This window comes from Anopheles arabiensis, chromosome 3 (genome assembly GCF_016920715.1).
Source record: "Anopheles arabiensis isolate DONGOLA chromosome 3, AaraD3, whole genome shotgun sequence".
In the NCBI taxonomy this organism is placed as follows: domain Eukaryota; kingdom Metazoa; phylum Arthropoda; class Insecta; order Diptera; family Culicidae; genus Anopheles; species Anopheles arabiensis.
In genome coordinates, this window is record NC_053518.1 from 31,510,966 (window position 1) to 31,534,279 (window position 23,314).

The 23,314-nt window shown below is 51.3% G+C and overlaps 5 protein-coding genes across 8 annotated transcripts; 4 read left to right on the forward strand and 1 right to left on the reverse strand.

The window, feature by feature from the left end:
• Window positions 1-105: 105 nt before the first annotated feature.
• On the forward strand, window positions 106-1,799 carry LOC120903465 (F-box/LRR-repeat protein 15). Its single transcript, XM_040312905.1, has 2 exons — window positions 106-1,133; window positions 1,222-1,799. Exons 1-2 carry the CDS (start codon window positions 442-444, stop codon window positions 1,400-1,402), a joined length of 873 nt encoding a protein of 290 aa, XP_040168839.1. The 5' UTR covers window positions 106-441; the 3' UTR covers window positions 1,403-1,799.
• Window positions 1,800-2,965: 1,166 nt separating this feature from the next.
• Window positions 2,966-11,026, forward strand: LOC120899671. Its single transcript, XM_040305770.1, has 7 exons — window positions 2,966-3,219; window positions 3,295-3,416; window positions 3,491-5,323; window positions 5,940-6,047; window positions 6,249-6,439; window positions 7,899-8,119; window positions 8,183-11,026. Exons 1-7 carry the CDS (start codon window positions 3,058-3,060, stop codon window positions 10,949-10,951), a joined length of 5,406 nt encoding a protein of 1,801 aa, XP_040161704.1. The 5' UTR covers window positions 2,966-3,057; the 3' UTR covers window positions 10,952-11,026.
• On the reverse strand, window positions 5,342-7,581 carry LOC120903457 (cell division cycle protein 20 homolog). Its single transcript, XM_040312896.1, has 2 exons — window positions 7,478-7,581; window positions 5,342-7,372 (listed from the first exon to the last, which is right to left on the reverse strand). The coding sequence occupies exon 2, from the start codon at window positions 7,353-7,355 to the stop codon at window positions 5,655-5,657; it is 1,701 nt and encodes a 566-aa protein (XP_040168830.1). The 5' UTR covers window positions 7,356-7,372; window positions 7,478-7,581; the 3' UTR covers window positions 5,342-5,654.
• Window positions 11,027-12,091: 1,065 nt separating the features above from the next.
• LOC120903456 (serine/threonine-protein phosphatase 2A 56 kDa regulatory subunit gamma isoform-like) lies at window positions 12,092-17,956 on the forward strand. 4 transcript variants are annotated; one of them, XM_040312895.1, is made up of 4 exons: window positions 12,092-12,219; window positions 12,518-12,960; window positions 13,021-14,481; window positions 14,925-17,956. In XM_040312895.1, the coding sequence occupies exons 2-4, from the start codon at window positions 12,678-12,680 to the stop codon at window positions 15,017-15,019; spliced, it is 1,839 nt and encodes a 612-aa protein (XP_040168829.1). In that variant the 5' UTR covers window positions 12,092-12,219; window positions 12,518-12,677; the 3' UTR covers window positions 15,020-17,956. The 4 variants fall into 4 exon arrangements, with proteins under 4 accessions (XP_040168829.1, XP_040168826.1, XP_040168828.1 ...); XM_040312892.1 differs by having other exon boundaries at window positions 13,021-17,956; XM_040312894.1 differs by having other exon boundaries at window positions 12,518-12,942; window positions 13,021-17,956.
• Window positions 17,957-20,271: 2,315 nt separating this feature from the next.
• LOC120903466 (glutathione S-transferase 1-1-like) lies at window positions 20,272-23,300 on the forward strand. Its single transcript, XM_040312906.1, has 2 exons — window positions 20,272-21,021; window positions 22,548-23,300. The coding sequence occupies exons 1-2, from the start codon at window positions 20,932-20,934 to the stop codon at window positions 23,112-23,114; spliced, it is 657 nt and encodes a 218-aa protein (XP_040168840.1). The 5' UTR covers window positions 20,272-20,931; the 3' UTR covers window positions 23,115-23,300.
• The last annotated feature ends 14 nt before the right edge of the window (window positions 23,301-23,314 follow it).

Below are 23,314 nucleotides of genomic sequence, written 5' to 3' on the forward strand. Positions count from 1 at the left end.
TAAAGTTTTGAAAATGCTCGTTTTTGCATTTTTTATGATTTCTTCCTATTCTGTATTTTACTAGAAACATTTGAGTAACATTTTCATCCAATTCTTAACTTCCTAGCAACCACAATTAACGAAATTACCTCCCGACCAAGGTTACTATATGGTTTTGCGTTTTTTTTTCTTCCCCTCCAGAACGTCAAAACGCTCTGTTGTTTTATATGGCTGCAAAACAATATCAAAACATTACGTGCCCAAAATCACACACCAATAAAAAATATCCAACAAATCCATCGTGCAGTGAACGCCGTGTGAAACGCATATTGCAAATGCTGCCCCAGGCGGAAGTGGAAATACGCCCCGAAAGCAGCAACCATCCACCAATTTCCGTCTAGAGAGAGAGAGAGCGAGGGGCCCGTGTAAGATCCAGTCCGTCGCGACGACGGATGTGCACCAATGGCGGACAGTGACAACAGCGATAACGATGGGCTGAGCCTGTTCGATATCGTCTGGGAGGACGTGCTGTACGTGAAGCTGTTCCCGCTGCTCTCGCTGAAGGACCTGTTTAACCTGCGGTGCTGCTCGCACCTGGCCAAAACCTTCGTCGACAATGGGCTGCGTCGGCTGCAGGAGATCAACCTGTCCGGGAACAACTCGCCCCACCTCGACCTGGCCCTCACCGTGCTGGCGGACAACTGCCGGAACGTGCGGGTCGTTAATCTGGCCCGCTGCAACTGGCTGCAGGACAGCGTGCTCTGCCCGCTGCTCAAGCACAACCGCCGGCTGACGAAGATCAATCTGAGCGAGTGTCTCAACATCACGCCCCGCTCGATGCAGCCGATCATCATCGGGTGCAAGCAGCTGACCACGCTCAAGCTGTCCCACTGCCACTGGCTCACGATCGGGGCGATGGAGGCGCTGACGCTGCACCACACCAAACTGCAGGAGCTGGACGTGTCACACTGTGCCGCGCTGAACGAGCGCTGCATCTCGGTGTTTCTGCTCAGCTGCCGCATGCTGAAGACGCTCTCCCTGTCCAACGTGCCCGCGGTCACGGACAATTTGCTGTTTGCGATAGCGAAGCATTCAAAATTCATCAAAAACCTTAACCTAGTCGGTTGTTACCTTATTACGGATCGGGGTGTTTTGTAAGTTGGCAGGCAGCCAGCCATTGAAACCCACCGGCCGTGCGTGACCCTCGCTCTAACGTTCACCCTCTTTTGCCTTCATTTGCAGAGCGCTTGCCTTTTGCTGTAAGGAGCTGGAATCGCTTATGGTGCGCGAGTGTCCCCATGTGACGGAGCGAAGCCTGGCGGTGCTGCGCGGGCGTGTATTCATCGACCGACCGCGCGTCTACCAGCAGGACATGAACATGGTGCCGAACATGGGCTTCCCTCGGATGTTTCTGCAGGTCTGATTTGGTGGCCCAGCCACCGTTTCCCCCCGCTTCCCGCGCTTCTCCCCACTTAGGTCACCCGCCCTCCCCGCGGGATTCGTTACGCAAGCCATAACTGGGATAATATTTTACGGATAATACATGGAAAAAGGGTGTGATAGTTATCGTAATAGTTAACAAACGTGACATACAATGGAGCACGGAGCGCTGTAAATAATAGTGCGTAGCGCGCGCACACCAACACACACAGACACATATATATACAGGAGACATACCTATAGGCTATACTTACCATGCTATATATGTACCATTTATCTTGTTGTATACATACAGGGTCGTAAATTTAAATTAAAAGAAAAACTAAATACACGTAATTTATTTGATTTCGTCTTATCGGCAAAATCGACGACTTAAACAAGCTTTATTTCTTCTCCTTTTTGCCTTTCGGCGCCTGTTGCTTGTTGGCATTCGGTTTCGCCCCGCCCGCTTTTCCCTTCTGCTGCCGCTGCTTCTGATTCTTGGCGGGGGATTTCTTCACTGACGATGCGGCGGGGGATTTCTTCACTGGCGATGCGGCGGTGGCTGCTGCTGGTTTACTCTGCTGCTGCTTCTTCTTCTGCTGTCCTGCGCCGTCCTTTACGCCTGCCGGTTGCTGTTTCGCCTTCAGACGTCGCGCTTCCCGCCTTTCCTTCGTGCGAAGCTTTTTCTTCGCCTTATACGCTTCCAGGCTCGCTGAACCAAACTTGGATCGTTCCACCACCACCGGATGCCCGTTCAACGCTTCGCCGCTTTTACGGAGCGCCTTCTCCACCTGACCCGCATTGTCGAACATCACGATCGCCAGGCCCTTGCTGCGCACACGCCTCACCAACTTGCATTTGCCCACGCCGGCGAAGAACTCCACCACATGCTCATCGGTGCTGGTGGGCTTCAGGTGCTTGACGCAAACAGTTCGCGCCTGCCGATCCGAAATGGATTGCTTCGACTGTGTGTCATTGGGTGAGCCGCCGACCTTCGGAGACGCCTTCGCCGGGGCAACCTTGCCGGCTTTGTTGGCCTTGGTGGGAGTGTTGTTGGCCTTTCCCTGCTGTTTGTTGCCCTTCGCCGGAACCTGCGCCGGCGCCTCATCCGACTCCTCCCCTTCGTCCACGTCCGAATCGTCATCTTCCGGGGCTATGGACTCATCGTCTTCGAGCTCCATTTCATCGTCGTCCTCCTCCGCCTCGCTGTCCAGCATGTCGCTATCCTCCTCTTCCGGTTCCTGCTGCTGCTGCTTCTTCGGCCCTCCTTTCTTGCCCCCCAGCATGATGAAGCTGTTCGATTTCTGGGTTTTGCTCTTCACCGCCATGTTTGCATTTGCCGATCGGGATGTACGGTAAAGTGTACAGAAAAGTGGACAATTTTACGCGTTGCTCAAACGAAGCACAAATTCAACTCCCGCTCGCACGTGCTGAGGAATTGGAACAACGTTCTGTGGGAGCTGTCAAACGCGTGGTGGCGACATCGACCAAGGTTGCTAGCTGCGGTGCTGTAACTTCCCTCGCCCATCCATAAACAACCTGTATCAACCGTGTGACAATCGAGTTGAACCTTTTTGTTTACTGTTTTCGCTGGCGGGCAGGAGTGAAATTAATTGAACGAATTAGCGTGTATTTTTGCTACTGCTCGTCCCGAAAATGACTCAACATGATGCTGCATCACAGTGTCGAGTTTGTGATAAAGCGATCCGCGCCCAGAAACCGGTACACATTTTCTCGCCGCTCGTGGGAAATGGGAAGGAAGCGGATATCAGCACGAAAAGCATCGCCGAGATGATGAGCGAATTGGCGGATGTAACGGTACGGCTGTCCGTTGCCATGGTTCCGATTGTAGGCAAAAGGTTGACTCTAACTTAACTTCCATTCCTTCCCCAGATCAGTCCCACTGATGAACGATCGAAGTACATCTGCTCCGTTTGCTTAAAAGCGCTCGAGAAAGCCTTTCAACTACGTCAACAGATACGAGCTGCCGAAAGGGCTGAGCCGACGCACTTGCAGTACGTAATGATTTTCCTATTGGTTCTTCCGCTCTTTTCCTGTTCATTCAAATTAGAATACACTTTGCTTGCAGATCGATTCAGATAGAAAACATCGCCGAGCAGGACTACAGTTTGGAGTATTTGGATGAATTTAAAGATGAAATCGATAGCAGCGTTATGCTGCTCCGGGATACACTTACCGCCCTATCCGACGATCTTGGTGGTGAAAATGAGCTTCCCGAAAAACAACCAACCGTTCGTGCACTGTCGGAGGTTGAAGAGGACGTCGAAGCGATCGAACAGGGCAAATTTACGTTCATTGTGCCACCGCCGGACCTGATCGCCATTCGGATTGCATTTGAGCACTTTGAGTACTTGGAGCTACGTGGCGAACGGTGTTGCGGCTGTCCACACATTGCTGCGTCTCGCGATGCACTGATGGTGCACGCAAAGGAAACGCACTCCCAAAACTATTACCCCGACGATAGTAGCTACACGTGCCCGATGTGTTACCAAAAGTTTGCCACGGCCAGTGCACTGGAAAGCCACAACCAGTACTATCTGTACAGTGATGTGTTTCTGTGCAGCGTTTGTCGCAATGCGTTCAACTGCCAGAACCGGCTCATGGTGCATCTACAGGGCAGCCATCAGCTAGAACCGTCGCTTAATGATGGAGTGGAGATTGGACCGGAGCAAAATGAGACAGAACCACATTTACAGGAAAAAACGTCCTCATTAGCTAGGACCAATTTACCACTAACATTACCGGAAACAAAGTTTATAAAAGAAACACGCGTTTATCCACAGTATCGACTGTACTGTCTCACCGCAGAACGGTGCTGTGCCTGTGGCGTCTATGAAGAATCGCTCGAACGGCACACCTCCGAATGTCACGTGGAAATGAGCGAGTCGGAAGCGGATGGGCTGCCCCGGTGCATCGTATGTAGCCGTACCTTTCCCACCCACCAGGAGCAAATCCTGCACGAGGAGGAGCGCAGAAATACGAAGCAAATTTACCAATGTCGAAGGTGCGAAAAGCTTTTCGCTCGAAAGAATCAACTTCTGAAGCACTTACAAACAGCAGAGTCCGGTTGCAATGGCCAAGAGGGAAAGATGGAAACGACCATAAAGGATGGCGAACAGGACGGCGTTTCAGGAAACTGCTTTTGCTGCTGCTTTGCACGCTGCAAGGAGGAGTACGCGAACGAACGGGATCTGCTCGACCACGCCCGGACCGTGCACGGCGGAAGAAGAAAGGAGAATGAATGCAAGCTGCAGGAACGGTATGGGACGGCAATACCGGAACGGCACTGCTGTCCCATCTGCCGGCGAACGTTCGACAGTGAGGAAAAGGTGCAGAAGCACCGCAGCTATAAGCTTGCCCTGCCCAAGCAAACGTGCCGCCAGTGTGGCCGGGTGTTCATGAAAGCGTCCGGGCTGCGGGAGCACCAGCTACGGGAACATTTGAATCTGCAGCTAGAGTTTGGGTGCGAAGTGTGCGGGAAGCAGTTTGTAAATCGGGCCACGCTGAACAAACACCGCCGGGTGCACGAACCGTCCCGCAACTATCCCTGCTCGGTCGAGGGCTGCGGGATGCTGTTTCGCGACAAGCCGCTGATGCAACGGCACTATCGCAATGTGCATTCGGTGGTGCAGGCGTACGAATGTCCGCACTGCCAGAAGCGCTTCCGGACGAAGGAGTCGCTCGATATACACGAGCGGAGTCATACGGGCGAGCGACCGTTTGCGTGTCGGTACGAGGGGTGCAGCAAGGCGTACGCCCACGGCACCGATCGGAAGCGGCACGAACGGTCGGCACACACGGGCGAGAAGCCCCACACGTGCACGGTTTGTGGGGCGGGATTTTTGCGCCGGCGGGAGATGCGGCTGCACCTGGAAAAGGTTCACGAATGGCAGGAGAAATAAAGAGCATTTTGCTTCGTTTTTTTTATTAAAATCATCACAAGTTTATTAACGATGGAATCGCCTACAACACATGCTAAGGATGGTTACAATTGTCAAAAAAAAAAAAAAAAAGAAATTACACATGGTTAAAAGCATACAAAGAGCACATTATCTACCATTATCCATTACGCTAATACACGCAATTTTCAGTCAGTTTGTGTTTGTTCTAAACTACGGCACACTAATTCGACGCTCGTTGCCATCGAAACCATCGATGGGTTGGTTCCATTCGCCAGGAATTGAGCACGTTTCTCCCTCTCTCTCTCTCTCTCTCTCCGGTATCCTTTATCCCTACCGTAGGCTTTGCTTTAGCAAGCTCGGTTTCTCCCGGACGGCCGACTTTTCCTTCTTGGCCAGCAGCGGATCCGGCGCGAAACAGTTCCACAGGCGCAGGGTTTCATCGGCCCCCGCACTCATCACGGTGCTACCGTCCGGGGACATTGCAATCTGCAGCACCCGCCCGGTGTGGCCCATCAGATCGACCTGCTTCATCATCGACGGGTACTTCCAGATCGACAGCTGATTGTTCACGTACCCGTGGGCGGAGATGAGCTCTTTGTACGTCTTGGAAAACAGCAACCCGCACACCTGCGACTTGGTGTCGACCGAGTTCATCAGCTGCCCGTTCGCGACGTTCCAGAACTTGATCGTCCGATCGGCCGTACCGCCCCCGCTCGCTAGCACGTTCGGCTGCCAGGGACACCAGGCCAGCGCCCGGATGGCGGCCTGATGCTGGTTGAACACGTGCAGCGGTTCTCCGGTGGCGTGCGGTGCACCGTGTGCCGCTGACCACACGTGCACGAGGTTGTCATTGCCGCCGCTGGCCAGATACTTCCCGTCCGGCGACCACTTCAGCCCGCACACCTCCTGCGTGTGGCCCTGCAGGACGCCGATGTTGTGCTGGCGCGTCCGCACGTCATGGTTCACGATCGTGCCGTCCCGGCTGCCCGAGCACAGCACGTACGAGTTCCAGGCCAGCACGCCGACCCTGGCCGAATGTCCGTTCATCACCCGGAGCCGCTTCATGTTCTCGCAGTCCCACAGCTCCACCGTGCCGGCGCTCGTGCCCACCGCCAGTATGTGCCCCTCGTGGATCCAGCTCAGCGAACAGGCGTGATCGTTGCCATCGTTCTCGAACAGCATCTCGATCGTGCCGGTGGCCGCATTCCACAGGTACACGGACGCACCGAGCGCCACCGCTATCACGTTGTCCGTGCTCCAGTCCATCAGGTTCAGGTAGTAGTCGTTCATGATTTCCGGCGCGTCCAGTATCCGTTCCGGCGCGTTCGGAATGTACCGGCTGCCGCTCTTCGCCGACATCGGCGTCTTGACGGAGTAGATCGCCTTCAGCGGGTTCACGTGCCCTTCGGGCGGGGCCGGCACCTTCGTCCGGAAGGCTAGCAATCGCTGCTTGCTAATATCACAGCCCCGCATCGCCTCCGACAGGTTCTTCATGCGCTCGCTCTGCTTCGGACTGACCGGAATGTTGCTGGTGGAGCCTCCTCCCGCCGCTCCCTCCTCGTTCTCCAGATTACCTCCCCCCTCGCCCTCCTCGTTGCTGGCAGTGCCCTGTTTTACGATGTAGTGCCCGAGATCGAAATCCGTGGCCGTGCGGCTCGGAATGAAGCGATCGCCACCGCCCGGCTGGTTCTGTGCGTTGCCATTATTGTTGCTGGACGCCGTCGGGCCCTTGCTCGGCGTTTGGGAGGACTTTTTCGACGCCGATGATGCCGTTCCCTTGCCGCCATTCTTTCGTGGCGTTTTGAGCGAGTTGACGGTGGTGGACAGCTGGAGCGTGTTGTTCGCATTGCCCGTCATCGAAACCGAGAGCGTCTGGCGGGCGGAGGTGTTCGCTAGGGCACTGCTGTTGAAGCTTGTCGAAGCGCCGGAGAGGTTCAGCTTGCGTTGCCATCGCGGCACGGGTCCTTTGGCATTCTCCCCGTCCATGGTCAGGAAAGTGTTTAGTTCGTTCAGATGCTTGAATTGTGCCATTCTCGTTGTTGTCTTTCCTTCGGGAGATTCAGGGTACAGGGTCGAAGCGAACAATGCGAGCGAAGACAAAAAATGCGATTTAGTTTTGGCTCTACAATTCACAGCTCCCGAAAAATCTTTACCTGTTGCCGATGGAAGCGTTCGTTACGTTCAAATTAAGCGCAAAACTGCTAGCAAAAATGGCCGACTATCCAACGGTACTTTGACAGTTCGTGGCCAAGGTGTATAGTGTATGGTGTGCAGTTGTCGCTTGGATGACAAATTGTTTTTTTCTTTTTCCATTAGAATATATTTGCTCAAAGTATTTGTTTTAATAAACTTAAACTCGAAATAAATGAAAAAAATATCTTTTTTTATCAATAACAATCCGGTTGCGGCTTAGGACGTCGTGGAAATCATTTTAATTTTACCGTTGCTGACAAATATTTCTTAACCTTGTCAATCAGAGATCCCCTCGCAAAGGATTGTTTGTTTACATCTTTTCATCCGGCACAAACTTGGATTTACAACGCGCGAGCAATTTTCTTTATTTTTACACGGGTTAAATACCCCAAACATCCACCATGCTGCGAAGACCGTCGAAGCGACGAAAAGTGTCCAACGTGGAGAAAGAAGAAACGGAATTCACGCCAACGTTGGGTGAGCAGAAATGCTGCATCTGCTCCAAACATCCGAAGGGCGATTTGCTTGAACTTTCCACGGTTGTAGAATCGGGCAGCTCCCTCACCATTGCCACCGTTGTCGAACAGGTGGCCTCCATCAAGGTAAAGCGGCACGTTTTTATTCACATTCCTAAGCTTTGTTTAAATCGACCTTTGCCTTTTTAGGTTAACAATGTCCAGAAGAGCATTTGCGGTGGTTGTTGGACCAAAATTCAGGCGGCCTACTCGATACAGAAGGAAATCCGCGGATCAGAATGTATGGCACAGCAAGATGTCGAATGCGACAGTGCGGAAGAGGAAGAGAACGCGGAAAATGCCAACTGTACCGAGCAGGACGATCCGGACCCGCTTGTCGTAGATGGCATTGACGAGAGCGAATATTGCATCGAATATCTGGAGGAACAGGAGGAAGAGCAGCAACCACCAGCAAAGGAAGAAGCCGCAGACATTGAGATTGATGCATGCTGCTCCGACGAGGAAGAGCACGAAGAGGTCCGAGTGGACGGTGGTAAGGTGACGCGTCAGTTCCAAATGCCAAATGAGGCCACGATCGTGGCCGACGTGCTGCACGAGCAGTATCGGATGGTGGAGGTCACCGGGGAACGGTGCTGCGGGTGCAGCTTTGTCGCACGATCACGCAAAGAGCTGCTGCAACACTCGGAAACGGTCCACTCGGTCGAGATGACCGACCACGGCGACTACTGTCCGATTTGTTTCTACAAATTCTCCACCGATCAGCAGCTCGAGCGCCACATCGATGAGTTTAAGCTGAACAAGATGTACGTGTGTTTGCGCTGTAATCGGTTCTACAACGTGAAGCGGAAGCTGTTTAACCACCTGCTCGAATGTGGTGGCATGGTTGAGGAGGTGGATGTGCAGGCAAGCGGAACGAAAAATGATGATGCACTTACGATCGAAGCCCTAAAAGAGGAGGACGGGGACGAGGAGGAAGGGCTGGAGGAAGATAGTCAGTATGAGGAGTGTTACCTGCAGGAAGGCACGGACACGGACGAACAGCAAGAGCTGCACGCGGAGGACCGCCTACAGAACGCAACCGATCCACGTGTGATGCATCGCTACAAAGCACTGTTCGAAGAGGTGCTGTCGAACGAAGAGCTTTACTGCCAGCTGAGCGAGAAGGAACTGAACGTGCAGGATGTGCAGATCGCGGAGCAGCTCGTGTTCGAAACGTTCAAGTACATTCGGTTGCGCGGATTGCGCTGTTGCGGGTGCTCCTACACCTGCATGTCCAAGGCGCTGCTGATTGAGCACAGCAATCTGGCCCATCCGCCCGAAGATCCGTCGCAGCACGTTGATGAGCATTCGTGCGAGCTATGCCGGGCGGAGTTTCAAAACACGCTGAATCTCGTGAAGCATATCTGCTTCTTCACCACCCGGCAGCTGTTCCTGTGCACGGTGTGTGACGTTTCGTTTCTGAACAAGGAAAGCTTGCGGAACCACCAGCGCCACAACGAACGGCACCGCGAGCTGGAGAACTACAAGTTTGAGCAGGCCGGCATCGAGCTCGACACAGCGGAAGGATTTGTCGAGCTCGACCAGCCGGCCGTGGCGGATGAGCTGCGGAAGCTGGTGGTGGAAAAGATTAGCTACCGGCCGAAAGCGGTCACCTGCATTCCCATGCCGGACGAACGGTTCATCCGGCGGAGGAAGGAGTACAACAACTACAGCGTCCTGGTCGTGGCTGGCGAGTATTGCTGCGGGTGTGGCAGGTTCTTCGATACGACTTCCGAGCTGCAGCAGCACGCCGAGCAGGAGCACTATTTGCCGCTCAACTTTTGTGCCCGCACGTACGGCCACCAGTGCGAGATCTGTTACGCCGTGTTTGAGCTCGAGCGGGGCTTCGCGGTGCACCGGTCGATGAGTCGCTCCAAGCAAAAGACACTGTACCTCTGCAAACTCTGTGGGCTGCTGTTTTCGAAGAAGTTCTGCCTAGCGCGGCACATGCATTCGGCCCCGAACCACCTGTCGCGGCTGATCGTTGATGCAGCGGCTAATGCAGACCGCACAGGGGAGGAGCACGATGCGCCGGAGGAAGCAGACGCGGAACCGGGTCCACCCGAGGCAGCCGTATCGGATCCACGCGTGAAGGAAGCGCTACAGTTGCACCGGTCGGTGGAAGCGAAAGGGCTGCGAAAGGTCGGCCATCTCGTCTGGTACCACTGCTGCTTTCCCAAGTGTCCGGAGACGTTCACGAGCGAAGCGGCCCTGCTGGAGCACGCCCAGGCCGAGCACTACGGGCAGCGGCGGGAAAACCAAAACGAGCGCCAGCAGGACACGAACGTGTGTCCCACCTGCTGCAAACCATTCCAAACGCTGGCGAAACTGTACTGGCATCGGGTGAAACGGTTCGTGCCGCGCGAGTATAAGTGCAAACAGTGCGCCAGCACCTTCGACCGGTGGGTGCAGCTGAAGATCCACGTGGAGCAGGAGCACAGCGCCACGCCGCCCAGCTTCGAGTGTGCCGAGTGCGGCAAATCGTTCGTGCTGCGGGCGAGACTGGTCGCCCACCAGAAGACGCACACCGACCGGAAGGACCACAAGTGCGACGTGTGCGGGTGTGCGTTCGTCAACAAGGGGCTGCTGAAGCGGCACCGGCGAGCTCTCCACGCCACCGAGCTGCTGTTTGAGTGTAAACTGTGCTCGAAAAAGTTTGCCGTGGTGGAGAAGCTAAAAATTCACCAGCGCGTCCACACGGGCGAACGCCCCTACGAGTGTACGTTCTGCTCGCGCACCTTCATACACTTTTCCGACCGGAAACGGCACGAGATGGCAGCGCACACGATGGAACGCCCGTACAAGTGCAAGCTCTGCCCGGCATCGTACATTCGCAACCGCGAGCTGAATCTGCACATGCAAAAGCACCAGTCGGATGGAAAGGGGAAAACCCTTGTTAAAAGTAGGGGGGAAACTTGAACTGAGCATGGAGAAGGAAATCCATTGAATAAGTCAATCGAAAAAAAGTCTAATAAAACGGATATTTTGAAATTGCGCAACGGTTATCACGCTTCCAAGCCCTCAACCCACCCGCCTAAACACGCCGGTCCGAGCGCACGTCGAGCTGTCAGCGGCGGGGACCCGATCGGTGCTGTCACTTTTGTGGAGTGTTTTCTTTTCGCTCGACTGTGTGCTCTCGTTTTGTAAACGCCAGAAAGAAAAGAAAACGAAATCCTGCATCTAGTTGATCCACTTCTCTTTTCCCTTCTGATTTTCCCGACCGCGCGCACACACACACACAAAGCACCGCACCGCGTTTTGAAGTGGTGAAGTGAACCGGACGACCGCCGTCCGCCAGAACACAAAACCGACCAGCGGTGTCGTCCGTCCCAGTTTCCGAGTTCCCCTGTTTGAAAGTGTTGCACACACATACTCGCCGTGTTCCTCTGCCTTTCCCCGTTGCAGTGTTTAGTGTTTCGCTTCGTCCGGTCGTGTGTGCGTGTGTCCGGTTCGTCTCCGGTTCCGGAAGGTTTCAATCCGTGCCTAGCACAAATCGTCGATCGTCGTCGAAAGCTGCTGGAGGAGTGGGCTGCCTAACATAAGGGGTTAGTAGGCACACACCCAGCTCGGTCGCTCTGCCCTACCGTCGTGTATCGTTCAAGTGGGTGTGAGTAATTTCACACCGCCGCCTGTGTGTGTTTTTTTTTGCATTTGAGCACGAATTCCAAATTATCGGTGTAAAAAAGCAGTAGCAGTGGTGTAGTTTCTATCGTGGAAGAGGGAAGACGGGCACAGCAGTACGTGTGCGGTAGCGGTGTGTGCTATCACGGGCAGTGGATCGTGGGAAGAAAAGTAGTGCGAATCGTGCGGGAGAAAACGAGAAAGAAAAAGCAAGTGAGTGAGAGAGAGAGAGTGAGAGCGAGAACGCGTAGGGGAAGATTTGTGCAAATGTATTGACGACCATCATCATCATCAGCAGCAGCAGCAGCAGCAGCAGCAGCACGGTCCGAATCATCGTCATCTACAAACTATCGGTGTCCCAATCGATTGGATGTGTGGTGCGCTTCATCACCATCGACAAAAGAATTCCGGTGCGGTGCGGTGGCCGTGTGTGTGCTGTGTCGTCGTCGGTCGTGACGGTTCACGGTTCCGCACAGTGTGTGTCGGAGTGTAGTCGGATGCAAAGTGTCGGCGCAAGTGTGCCGTCGTCGTCGTCGCTGTCGTCGTCAAAGCGGTGAGACTAGCGGGTGTGTATAGTTTAGCTTCCCCCAAGCCCAGGCGGGGATTGATAGCACCAGCAGCAGCGGCAGCAGCAGCAGCATGCCGGAGACGGACAAATGACGGTCACGAAAGTCGAACAAACAAGTCAGCTGCACAGTAGGCGCGCATACGTTTTTCGTCGACGTTTTCGTGCTTCATTCCGTTCGCGTTGCTGCTCCGGTGCTGTATATATCCGTTACCGCAGCATCAATCATAATAGTTCACCGCACCCGAACCTGTCTCTCTTCTCCTTCTCCCTCTCTCTTTCTCTCTCTCTCTCTCTAGTTAAAGCAACCCCCGAGCACACATCCGGAAGCGCGAGTGGTGTGGTGCGGTGGAGAAGAAGCAAAAAGAAAAACACGAGCGTGCTGAGGTAATCTCTTAACGAGGGCGAGGAGAAGCAGATCAAAGTGTGCGGCAGCGGCGGTGGTGGAGCGGCTTCAAGATGACACTGAACGATGAGAATGGGGCCAGCAGCAATAATGTTGTCGTCAAGGCAGCAAGTGGAACGGGACTGTCAGCGGCGGGAACCGGATCAGATCGACCAGCGCCAGCAGGTACGCAGCCGGTTGGGATGGGTGGTGGTGGTGCAACCACCGGGCAAGCGACCGGCCCAAACGGGGGCATCGGAGCACCCATCAACAGTAGCGCGAACAATAACAACAACAACAACAACAGCAGCAGCAGTATCATCAACTCCGGCAACGGCGGTACGGCAGCGGCAAACGGTAGCAATACGATTGGCAATTCGATTAATAATAACAACCTAAATTCTAATATCACCTCAGCGGCTGCGACGGCAACGGCACAAAGCAACAGCACCAATAACAACAACAACAACAACAACAATAGTATTAGCAACGGCAACGGACAGAATGGCAAGCAGCAGCAGCAGTCACAGGGTCCACCAACGGGCGGCAGCCTGGAGAAGCGGCCGAGCAGCAGCAGTGCGACGAGCGGCACCGGCAGCGGTCGCTACATCATACCGAAGTTTTACGAGATCGAAACGCTGCCCCCGCTGAAGGACGCCGATCCGGCCGAGCGGGAGGAGCTGTTCATCCAGAAGCTGCGCCAGTGCTGCGTCCTGTTCGACTTCTCCGAACCGCTGAACGATCTGAAGTACAAGGAGATCAAGCGGTGCGCACTGCAGGAAATCGTCGAGCATCTGAACAACCAGAGCAACGTGATTACCGAGCCGATCTACCCGGAAGCGTTCAACATGGTGGCGACCAACCTGTTCCGCACGCTGCCCCCGTCCTCCAACCCGAACGGGGCCGAGTTCGATCCGGAGGAGGACGAGCCGACGCTCGAGGTGTCCTGGCCGCATCTGCAGTTCGTGTACGAGCTGTTTCTGCGGTTTCTCGAGTCGCCCGACTTCCAGCCGAACGTGGCGAAGCGGTACATCGACCACAGCTTCATCCTGAACCTGCTCGAGCTGTTCGATTCGGAGGATCCGCGCGAGCGCGACTTCCTCAAGACGGTGCTGCACCGGGTGTACGGCAAGTTTCTCGGGCTGCGCGCCTTCATCCGCAAGCAGATCAACAACATCTTCTACAAGTTCATCTACGAGACGGAGCACCACAACGGCATTGCCGAGCTGCTCGAGATACTGGGCAGCATCATCAACGGGTTCGCGCTCCCCCTGAAGGAGGAGCACAAGCAGTTCCTGCTCAAGGTGCTGCTGCCGCTGCACAAGGTCAAGAGCCTGTCCGTGTACCATCCGCAGCTGGCGTACTGTGTGGTGCAGTTTCTCGAGAAGGACGCCAGCCTGACGCAGCCCGTCATCAAGTGTTTGCTCAAGTTTTGGCCGAAAACGCATAGCCCGAAGGAGGTGATGTTTCTGAACGAGCTCGAGGAGATACTGGACGTGATCGAGCCGGCCGAATTCCAGAAGGTGATGGAACCCCTGTTCCGCCAGATCGCCAAGTGCGTGTCGAGCCCGCACTTTCAGGTGGCCGAGCGGGCACTGTACTACTGGAACAATGACTACATCATGTCGCTGATATCGGAAAACTCGAAGGTGATCATGCCGATCATGTTCCCCGCCCTGTACAGCAACAGCAAGTCGCACTGGAACAAAACGATCCACGGGCTGATCTACAACGCGATCAAGCTGTTCATGGAGATGAACCAGCTGCTGTTCGACGAGTGCCACCGGAAGTACCAGGCGGAGCAGGAGACGGAGCAGGAGAAGCTGGCCCAGCGGGATGCCCTGTGGCAGCAGATGGAGGATCTGGCCGCGCGGAATAGTAAGTTGACGCTGAACGACGACGAGTCGCAGCAGTCGGGCAGTGGGCGACTTTCGAGCAACTTTAGCCACCCCCAGCAGCAGCAGCAGCAGCACCGACAGATGAACGGAACGTCGGGTGGTGGTGGTGGTGGAGTGTACGATCGGCGATCGATACAGCACAGTAGCACCTAAACGGGGGAAGGAGCGTCTAAGTCACCAAGTGGCCCCGCTCTCACACAGACACACACACACAAACAGATAGACGGTCAGACACTATTACACTAAACAGAGCATCCTAGACTTCCATTTCCTGCGCTTCTACACACACACACATACACAAAAAACACAGGGTAATCTGGTGACCCCCCCCCTCTCCTTTGCCTCTTCCACCACACAGTTTCTACCCCCTCCCCCCGTGGCACGTTATGTTTTAGATTGTTTTACTATTCCAATCCTTTTCAGGAAATTGTGTTGGAAAATTGCCTACAAATGGTGCGCTTCACGTACTTTACGTTCTTAAAACGATTCGAAGCGAAGAGGGTCGAACAATGATTTAAACAATGGCCGAAGTATTCGAGTATTGCTGTGTTAGGAGGAACAAAAAGGAGCCCCCGAGTCGGAATGGGATGGAATGATTTTTTGTTTATTTTTTACGAATTAAATTTATCGAACAGAAAAAAGAAATTCCTTCCTTGTCCCGTTCCTTGAAGCGTGTAGACTGCGTGTAGGTTCTCTCAGCAGATAATACATATGCGTGAGTGCGTGAATCATGATCGTGAAATTGTACATACTCTGTCTGTGTGGTGTGAAATAGCAAGAAACGGAAATAATCTTAGGCTGAAACGAATAAGGCGATCGGGACGGAACATATTGAGCGTTTTTTGGCAAGCAAAACACACTTAGTGTTAGAGAGATAGAAAGAGGGAGAGATATTGTGAATGAACTGGTGATTGGTGCTAGCCCCGAACTTCTTTCCAGTCATTTCCCCCTTTTTTATTTTCTGAAAAGAACTCACAACGTGAATTTACACCAATACCGGAAGTGAACTTTCCCTTACCCTTGTCTCTACTACTGCATTGATTTTCCCCTTCCCGGTTGCAATAATTTAAACACAAATGGGCTGAAGCAGGTTGTAGAAGTATCAAAAAGCGGAAGGAATCGTACGCACGCACACACACACAAACACACATTCTCAAAGGATGTTGATGGCACTAGAAAGTAAGGAAGGTTTGCCCACTTGCGCTGCGTATTTAGTAGATCGAGTTTAGAGTTTTAGATACACACACACATAAACATATCTTTTTTCGTCTTTGTTAGGATCAATTTGTTATTTAGTTATTTCGATATATAAGTACATCTCCGTTGTCCAGAGTACACACTAGACGCGCCTTTCTTCTTTTTTCACGTACACACACACACACACTTTAACATATTCCTTTCGCACCAAAACCAAATACAAAATGTGCACTAAAAGCAAGCAATTTCGTTTGATATTATTAGAACGGTCGACAGGTTTGAACGAGACAGAGAGAGAGAGAGAGAGAGAGAGAGAGAGAGAGAGAGAGAGAGAGAGGAGATCTATAATGGTATTATATTTGGTGGCGTGCGGCGGCCTTTTATCACAACAATCCAACCAAGCAAAGATTACATATTAAGGATGCGCCACATAGACACATACACACACACACAAATGAGATTGCTAGGAGCCCGAAAAGAAGGATCAGGAGAGGAGGAAGTATTAGAGAGGAAGGCGTTGGATCTAGCGTAGAAGAAAGGCAGCTTCATTTGCATGCGCAAATACAACACGCGGCACAAAGAATTGGTTGGTGGCTGGGAACAAGCGGTCCACCTCACCCCCCACCTCACCCCACATTTGGTGATCAATAATAGATTCCAGTAAAAGAAAAACACGTGTCCTCCCATTCTCCCCCTTTCCCCATGGGGGTTGGCAGAGTGTCAGCGCAGTGATATCATGCTGCGTCGTCTGTGTGTGTGGCTGTGCATCAGTAGTGACCGCGGACGGTGTATTTATTTTATCGAACAACTCTCTCGGATGTGCATAAATATGTATATTGTTTGTGTAGGTTTATTTTTATCCTTCCGTTTCCCTCTCGCTCTCACACACACACACTCTTTGAACTCCTTCCCTTTTTTTTCATTTCACACGACAATTTCCTTGTTGTGGTCGTCGTCGTCGTCGTTGTCGTCGTTGCCGTTGTGTTCTTCCTCGCATCGCTTTTGTCTCGTCTACCTTTTTGGGCTGATGCCAACCAATAAGCGCTGCTATCGTGTGAGGACAAACCCTTCCCTCCTGAACCTCCCACCTCTCCCCTTTGCAGCAGGGGGGCTAGAGGTGGGATGGTGGGTGGTGGTTACTTATGAGAGTAGACAGTAAGTGGTAACAATAATAGTAATAATAATAATAATTGTGCAAAGCAAAGGGGGGGGGGGTTGGTGGGTCGGTGGCGCACATTGTCTAATTCGAAAGCCCCTACACCCTACACACCAACACTAATAGATGAGGATAGATCCATAAGCGAGATACACACAGAAAAACACACACACACACACACACACACACACACACACACACAAAATTACACAAATTCCAGTAGATACGTAAGAGTTAGAAGGGAGAGGGGGAGAGGTTTCCTTATTATTCACACAAACACAGCTACACACACACACATAGTTAGGAGGGGGTTTACCTGAATGATAAAGCCCCTGCAAGCGGAAGTAGTACTGCAAGAGACGATGCATACGATCATAGGCAAAAGTGCATCGGAGATGCTTGGAGGGGGAAAGGAGAGGGGATGGCATTTTATATCCCTAATTGAAGAGGAAAGCAAGCAAAGCATAATAATAAAGCAGGGCTATAGTAGTAGTATATGTATGTGTCGGAAGTAAGAAACAAAAATCAAAGTTGTGCAAAGGCAAATAAAAATGCAAAACAAAGGTTAATATCTAATGCGTGTTTGATAAGATATGTGCGTAGAGGAAGAAGAAGAAAAAGAAGAAGAAGCATCAAACACACAACACTCACACACACATAAACACAAAAAGTAGTTAAGAACGTGTGGTGTCTCTGCATAGAAAGAGAGAGAGAGAGAAGGCGTGTGTCCGTGACCTTAGTGACCACCGCACGACGATCGCGCCTCCGACGCCGCCGCCGCGTGGTGATGTCGTGCGCATATAGATGTGTTACGTTTGCAGCAGAAGAATGGGCGTGGGGCGCGCGAATGCATTGTATGGCATTATGTATGTTAAACAAAAACAAAAAAGGAAACAAATTAAGCAAACAAAACAATACAAAACTCTCGCCGAAGAAAACAAAACAAAAAAACGGAGAAAGGAGAAGAACACACTCATGCGTAACCGTAAGTGGAGTCAGTTGCGCGAGCATGCACACGCGTGCGCCCGCACGCAACATAACTGTTAGCATTTTACACTAATAAGGAAAAAGAAAAACACTAATAAAATGGCAAACAAAAACAGCTATAAGTATAATGAAAATACAGAACAGAAAAAACTGAAGCTTGCAAAACTACAAAAAAGTAAGAGAGAAAAGCAACAAAAAGGGAAGCGTGATGACAACAAGTGGGGAGAGGTTTGTTTGTTTTCGCACGTACACGGCCGCTCATTGTTGGTTGGTGGGGGGAGCGCGTTGGGTAAACTTGCGCGTCACTCCAAAACGCTGCGGTACGATTGATCCAGGTGGACGATCGGTAAGACGATCCCCCAACCGGTGGAACGGATGGCTGGTAGCACGGGGAATGATGCTTATGAGAAGGGTCAATTCGCCGTCCAACACGTCGGCACTCCACCACCGGATGTGCTAATGCATAATGATGTGTTGCTCATTATTCTCCCAAACGTAGGTCACGACGACACGACGGTGGTCCGCGTCCGCGTTACAAATCGATATTGTGTCCCACCGGGCACGGGATACAGCTGACCAGCATTGACCTTCATCAGCAGCATCGTCATCATCACCACATGATGTGCAGTGCATTTCTCAAGTGTCCAGCAGTTTCTCTCTCTCTCTCTCTCTCTCTCTCTCTCTCTTTCTCTTTCTCCGCCCTGCTGTGTGGGATACGTGTTCTCCGTGTCGGGTGGTCAATTTGCTACTCAATTAAGCAAGCACCCACAAACACGGGACCGCGTTCGCATCGTCGCTTGTGTCCAACACACGCAAACCAAAAATGTGGAGCGCATCATCTTCACGGTCCAACGAATGGGGCATATCTTGGCACGTGTCACTCGCTCGTCTAATAACTGTAACCCAGGGGGAATCGGGCATATGGAGGGGGGGCAGCCGACGACAGCCCGTAACCGTAACGCGTCTGACCTGTTCTCTTCTCCTTTTCTGCCGCTCTCTGGTGGGTTTGAACCTGTTCTCCGGTTCACTTTACAGGCGTGTATACAGCAGTCCCAAACAACCCGTTCGTTGGGCAGCGTAATCCGTAGTACGAAGAACTCGCATGTACGGATGTTGCTGTTTTTTTTCTTCGCTTTATCTCTTATATTAACCCCCGCCTTTAATTATGCTCCGCACTGGTTTTCTCGATTACGTTCGATGGTGCGATGCGCCATGCCAACTGTGTCGCCTTCCAGCTGGATAAGTAGGCTGGGAAAGGGAGGTGCGTAACTCCCAATGCAACTTGATCACAAATGCATTTGCGTGCTCGATTCGTACGCACCAACACACGTAGAGTGCGGGCTCGCGGTGCAGTTTACAGCTCTTGAGAGATACCAAATGCAAACAAACACTTTTGATGTGGCTTGTATAATACTTTTAACCATTTCCAACACCAAGGCCGGTTTCGTGGTGCAATCGTTAAAGTACACGGATTACACTTCATTGACTCTTTCCTTCGAGAAATGAACCTAATGTAATGGGAATTGGACTTCATAGCAGCCTCGTTTGACAAATCCAATAGGAATTTCCAAGGAGCCTGTCCAAAGAGGGTGCCATAAGAGTCCAATTTCCATCATATGAAGTTCACTTCCAATAGGAAAGAGTCCAGGAAGTGTCCCACAATTATGTGAACCACTGTAAGTACACAACAAGTTGCATTTGATTGTCTTGGGTTCAATATCTTACATGATCTGGCTATGGGTAGGTGGTAACACAACCCATAGACATAAAATAGCCGTCAAGTTAATAGGTCAAAGGCTTTTTGCGGTTGTTTGTGTTTCAATCTGGCCTAGAAGCAAGAAATTCAAGTCTCCAATTCCAGGTCTCCAAAAGACTGTAGAACGTACCCAATCACGCCAAATGCCACCTCGATCGAGTGATCACCACATTGGAGATCATGCAAAATACCTTTCATTCTTTTGCTAAATTGTTAAAAGGCAACTGGTTAAACGCTGTGTATGTAGATGATGTCAGACAGTAGTGGTATGCGGATGAGTAATGAGAAGATGACTATTTTTAAAAATGATCATGAATAGCTGCTCAATGTTTCGCATTGCTAATTGCTAACAAGGTAGTAACTGGGCAATTAAACCGTTGATTCTCAGTTTGACCCAAGACCCAACTCTTTATTTGTTGAAATTATACATCAATTTTAACGTAATTAACGGTCATATTGTTATGATTAGTAATTTGAGGGTTTCGTTTGCTTCACGCCCTCTATTAGATATCAAGGGTGACTTGGATGGTTTTACGGTCACACACACACGAGCTTCTGCAAGACCGGACGTGTTTCATTTCCTATCTAGACCTTTCCCGACTATCCCTTTACACGACATTTAAAATTAAGTCTATATTAAGCATGTAAACGGCGGTTCCGTGGTACAGTCGTCAACTCGAACGACTCAATAACATGTCCGTCATGGGTTCAAGCCTACAATGAGCCGTTCCCCCGTAGCAACGACTGACTATCTGGCTTGCATGGTAATGCATTAAGTCTCGAAAGCCTGTATAGGCCGGCATGTCCTCGTTGGACTTTACGCCAAATAGAAGAAGAAGTATGTAAAGGAGACAGCAACGGGGTTTGCAAATTCCGAGACAAAACATTTTAAAAGAAGGACATTCTTCATCGCGACAACTTCATCATTCATGTCTAGGTGGAACATTTTTCAACCCATACAGTACCTACAGTCCACTACTATCCTTTCTCCCTCTGTTAGTACACTACCGGTTGCCCCAAGCAATCCAATGCATTCTAGATGGGGTAGTTGTGTGTAGGGGTAGGAGTAGGTGCCATTATTACTGTTTTCCGTGCTTTAATTGCCGGACCGAGGGGGGAGACGCGCGGTATCGTGGGAAGAAAAGGACTCGCGGCGGAGTTTAAAAGTATAAGCCATGCCACGAGTCCTTCGCAGTCGTTGCTAGGTGTGCCTGGAAGCAGGACGACGATCCCGTGCTCTGAGCGTATCTGGCGTGTTACAACACACCTGTGCTCTGTTCTTTGGACGACGACGAGTTTTTTGGACAACTTTGTGGTGATTTTGGTGTGAAAGGATGGCTCCCCTGATTTTGTACCACTTTCCGGGCTCGCCACCCTCCCGGTCGGCTCTGCTTGCATTGCGCAATTTGGATCTGGATGCCGAGGTAAGTAGCACTGGTTAAGTGAGAAATAAGTGTATTTTTTAAAGAGTGAAACATTAAATTAAGTGGTTGTAGAGTACATGATGAATTTTTGAGTTCCAGGGCATCAATTTCGCCTAATTGTTGAATAATGTTTTGCTTTTTAAAAATAATAATGTAAATTGAAAAAGTATTTCCGTACAATCGAATCGGAATATCTTGATCGATATCTTTACGGGCTTTACTTAAATTATACAAATCTATTCAGTATCAGGTTAGTGTAGTGATGGGAGCTCGGAATCGGACCTACCCGAGCCGATTTCGATTCCGGAGCCGATTTTGGAACCGATTCCGGAATTAAATTCGGCATCGATTGCGGAATCGAAATAGGTTCCAGAATCAGAATCGGCTCTGGAATCGGAATCGACCTGGGAATCGAAATTTGTTCCTGTAACAGAGCCAGAATTGGAACTAGCTCCGGAATGAGAATCCGTTCTTGAATTGAACTAATTAGTTTCAGAAGCGATATCTGTCCGGGAATCTCTATGAGAATGGATCGTTTACAAATACATTTTGATTCTTTGCGACTATCAATACGTAGCATCATTGGATCTAAACGAAAACCGATTATGATGCCGAAGCCGATTCCGATTCTGGAACCGATTCCGGTTCTGGAGCCGATTCCAATTCTGAGGCAGATTCCGTAATCAATTCCGGAAACTGATTCCAGACCTGCTATCCGGAATCAATTCCAGAATACTTCGAAGCTAGCCGAGGAATCGTTTCCGAGGAAAACTTCATTGTTCCCATCACTAGGTAACGGGGCTATAGTTTGTTTCCACCCATTATTGGACATCAAAATCAAGGTCGAAAAAGACGTTGAATGTCACGCAATTGGCTGACCTCTGGTCTCCCCTCCTCCCTTCCCTCCATAACACCTCTGCATTAAAAGGTTTTTAAACATCTGGCATGTGGGGGCATTGTTTCCCATCATGAATGTTTGCTGCACGACGACGTCATGTCTGTGTAATATCCTTGATGCAGAACACCAACAATGGGAATATACATTTGATGTAAAATGTAAAACATTGTAGACAATTGCATGTACGCTTCACCTTTGTACCCGTTCAATCGGCACGGATCGATATAAGTGATCCCCTACAACTTCGAAACGGAAGACGCCGTGTCGCCCTAAGGGTCATGATTTATTTATTGTTTGGCGAAGTCTGAAGTCCACACAGAAGAGTAAACATAAAAAGTCCACACCACTCCCTCCATACCGGCGCAACCTCGGGAAATGGTCACTGGGACAGAGGATTGGGGCTTTTATAGCATGTTTATGTGGGGTCTGCTTATTGATTTTACCGGTCATTAGCATGGGATCTAGGTTAGGGGCTTCTGTGTGTTTGCCGCTTTTGCGTGCCATGATTACCAATTCATTATTCTTCTTAATTTGCTCCTTTTTTGCGATAAATCAGACACTTTGGTGTAGCCAGCCTAATGATTAGTTGATTATCGGACTGTGATACATCGTTTGTATTTCGTTCCAGGTGAAAATAGTGAACCTGTTCGCCGGTGAGCATCTGGCGGACGAGTTCGTTGCGATCAACCCGGACCACACCGTGCCGACGCTCGTCGACGAGGACTACATCCTGTGGGAGTCGAAAGCGATCGTCACGTACCTGGCGGAACAGTACAAGCCGGGCTGCACACTCTACCCGTCCGAGCCGAAAAAGCGCGGGCTCATCAACCACCGGCTCTACTTCGACTCGGGCACACTGTTTGTGGCGCTGCGCAACGTGCTGATGACGGTGCTGCGCTCCGGCGAGACGCGCATCCCGCAGGAAAAGAAGGACGCCGTGTACAAGGCGCTGGAAAAGCTCGACTCCTATCTGGACGGGTGCGATTGGATTGCGGGCGAGGAGTGTACGCTGGCCGATCTGTGCGCGTTGGCGAATGTGGCCACGCTGAAGGAAATCGGAGTGGGGATGGAGGGCTACGCCAACGTTAGCGGCTGGTACGAACGGTGCCGCGAGCTGCCCGGATTCGACGAAAACGAGGAAGGCGCTAGCTTCCTTGGAAATGCGTTCAAATCGAAGCTCGAGGAACAGTTTTAGGAGAGGGGAGAAGGGAAAGGGTGGGGCGCAGTAGAAGCATTTGTCACACCCAAACGGGAAGAGTAGCCGTCGAGCTGAGCGGCGTGAACGATTGCACTTTCGCAAAATTGCGATTGCATTTCTTAACTATCACACCACACCATCGTAAACGGTAAAATAAAGTAGCGCGCACTGATTAAAAGCACCAAAGCATTTGGGAT

Excerpts from the sequence above, each read along its gene's own strand:
- LOC120899671 (XM_040305770.1), top strand. The coding sequence starts at position 3,058 with ATGACTCAACATGATGCTGCATCACAGTGTCGAGTTTGTGATAAAGCG. Across the intron at positions 6,048-6,248 it reads CCGCCCCCGCTCGCTAGCAC|GACGCCGATGTTGTGCTGGC; the intron begins GTTCGGCTGCCA and ends GTGGCCCTGCAG. Across the intron at positions 6,440-7,898 it reads GGCGCTCGTGCCCACCGCCA|AAATACCCCAAACATCCACC; the intron begins GTATGTGCCCCT and ends TTTACACGGGTT.
- LOC120903465 (XM_040312905.1), top strand. The coding sequence starts at position 442 with ATGGCGGACAGTGACAACAGCGATAACGATGGGCTGAGCCTGTTCGAT. Across the intron at positions 1,134-1,221 it reads ATTACGGATCGGGGTGTTTT|AGCGCTTGCCTTTTGCTGTA; the intron begins GTAAGTTGGCAG and ends CTTCATTTGCAG.
- LOC120903457 (XM_040312896.1), bottom strand. The coding sequence starts at position 7,355 with ATGGCACAATTCAAGCATCTGAACGAACTAAACACTTTCCTGACCATG.
- LOC120903466 (XM_040312906.1), top strand. The coding sequence starts at position 20,932 with ATGGCTCCCCTGATTTTGTACCACTTTCCGGGCTCGCCACCCTCCCGG. Across the intron at positions 21,022-22,547 it reads ATTTGGATCTGGATGCCGAG|GTGAAAATAGTGAACCTGTT; the intron begins GTAAGTAGCACT and ends ATTTCGTTCCAG.
- LOC120903456 (XM_040312892.1), top strand. The coding sequence starts at position 12,678 with ATGACACTGAACGATGAGAATGGGGCCAGCAGCAATAATGTTGTCGTC. Across the intron at positions 12,961-13,020 it reads CGGTACGGCAGCGGCAAACG|CGGCTGCGACGGCAACGGCA; the intron begins GTAGCAATACGA and ends ATATCACCTCAG.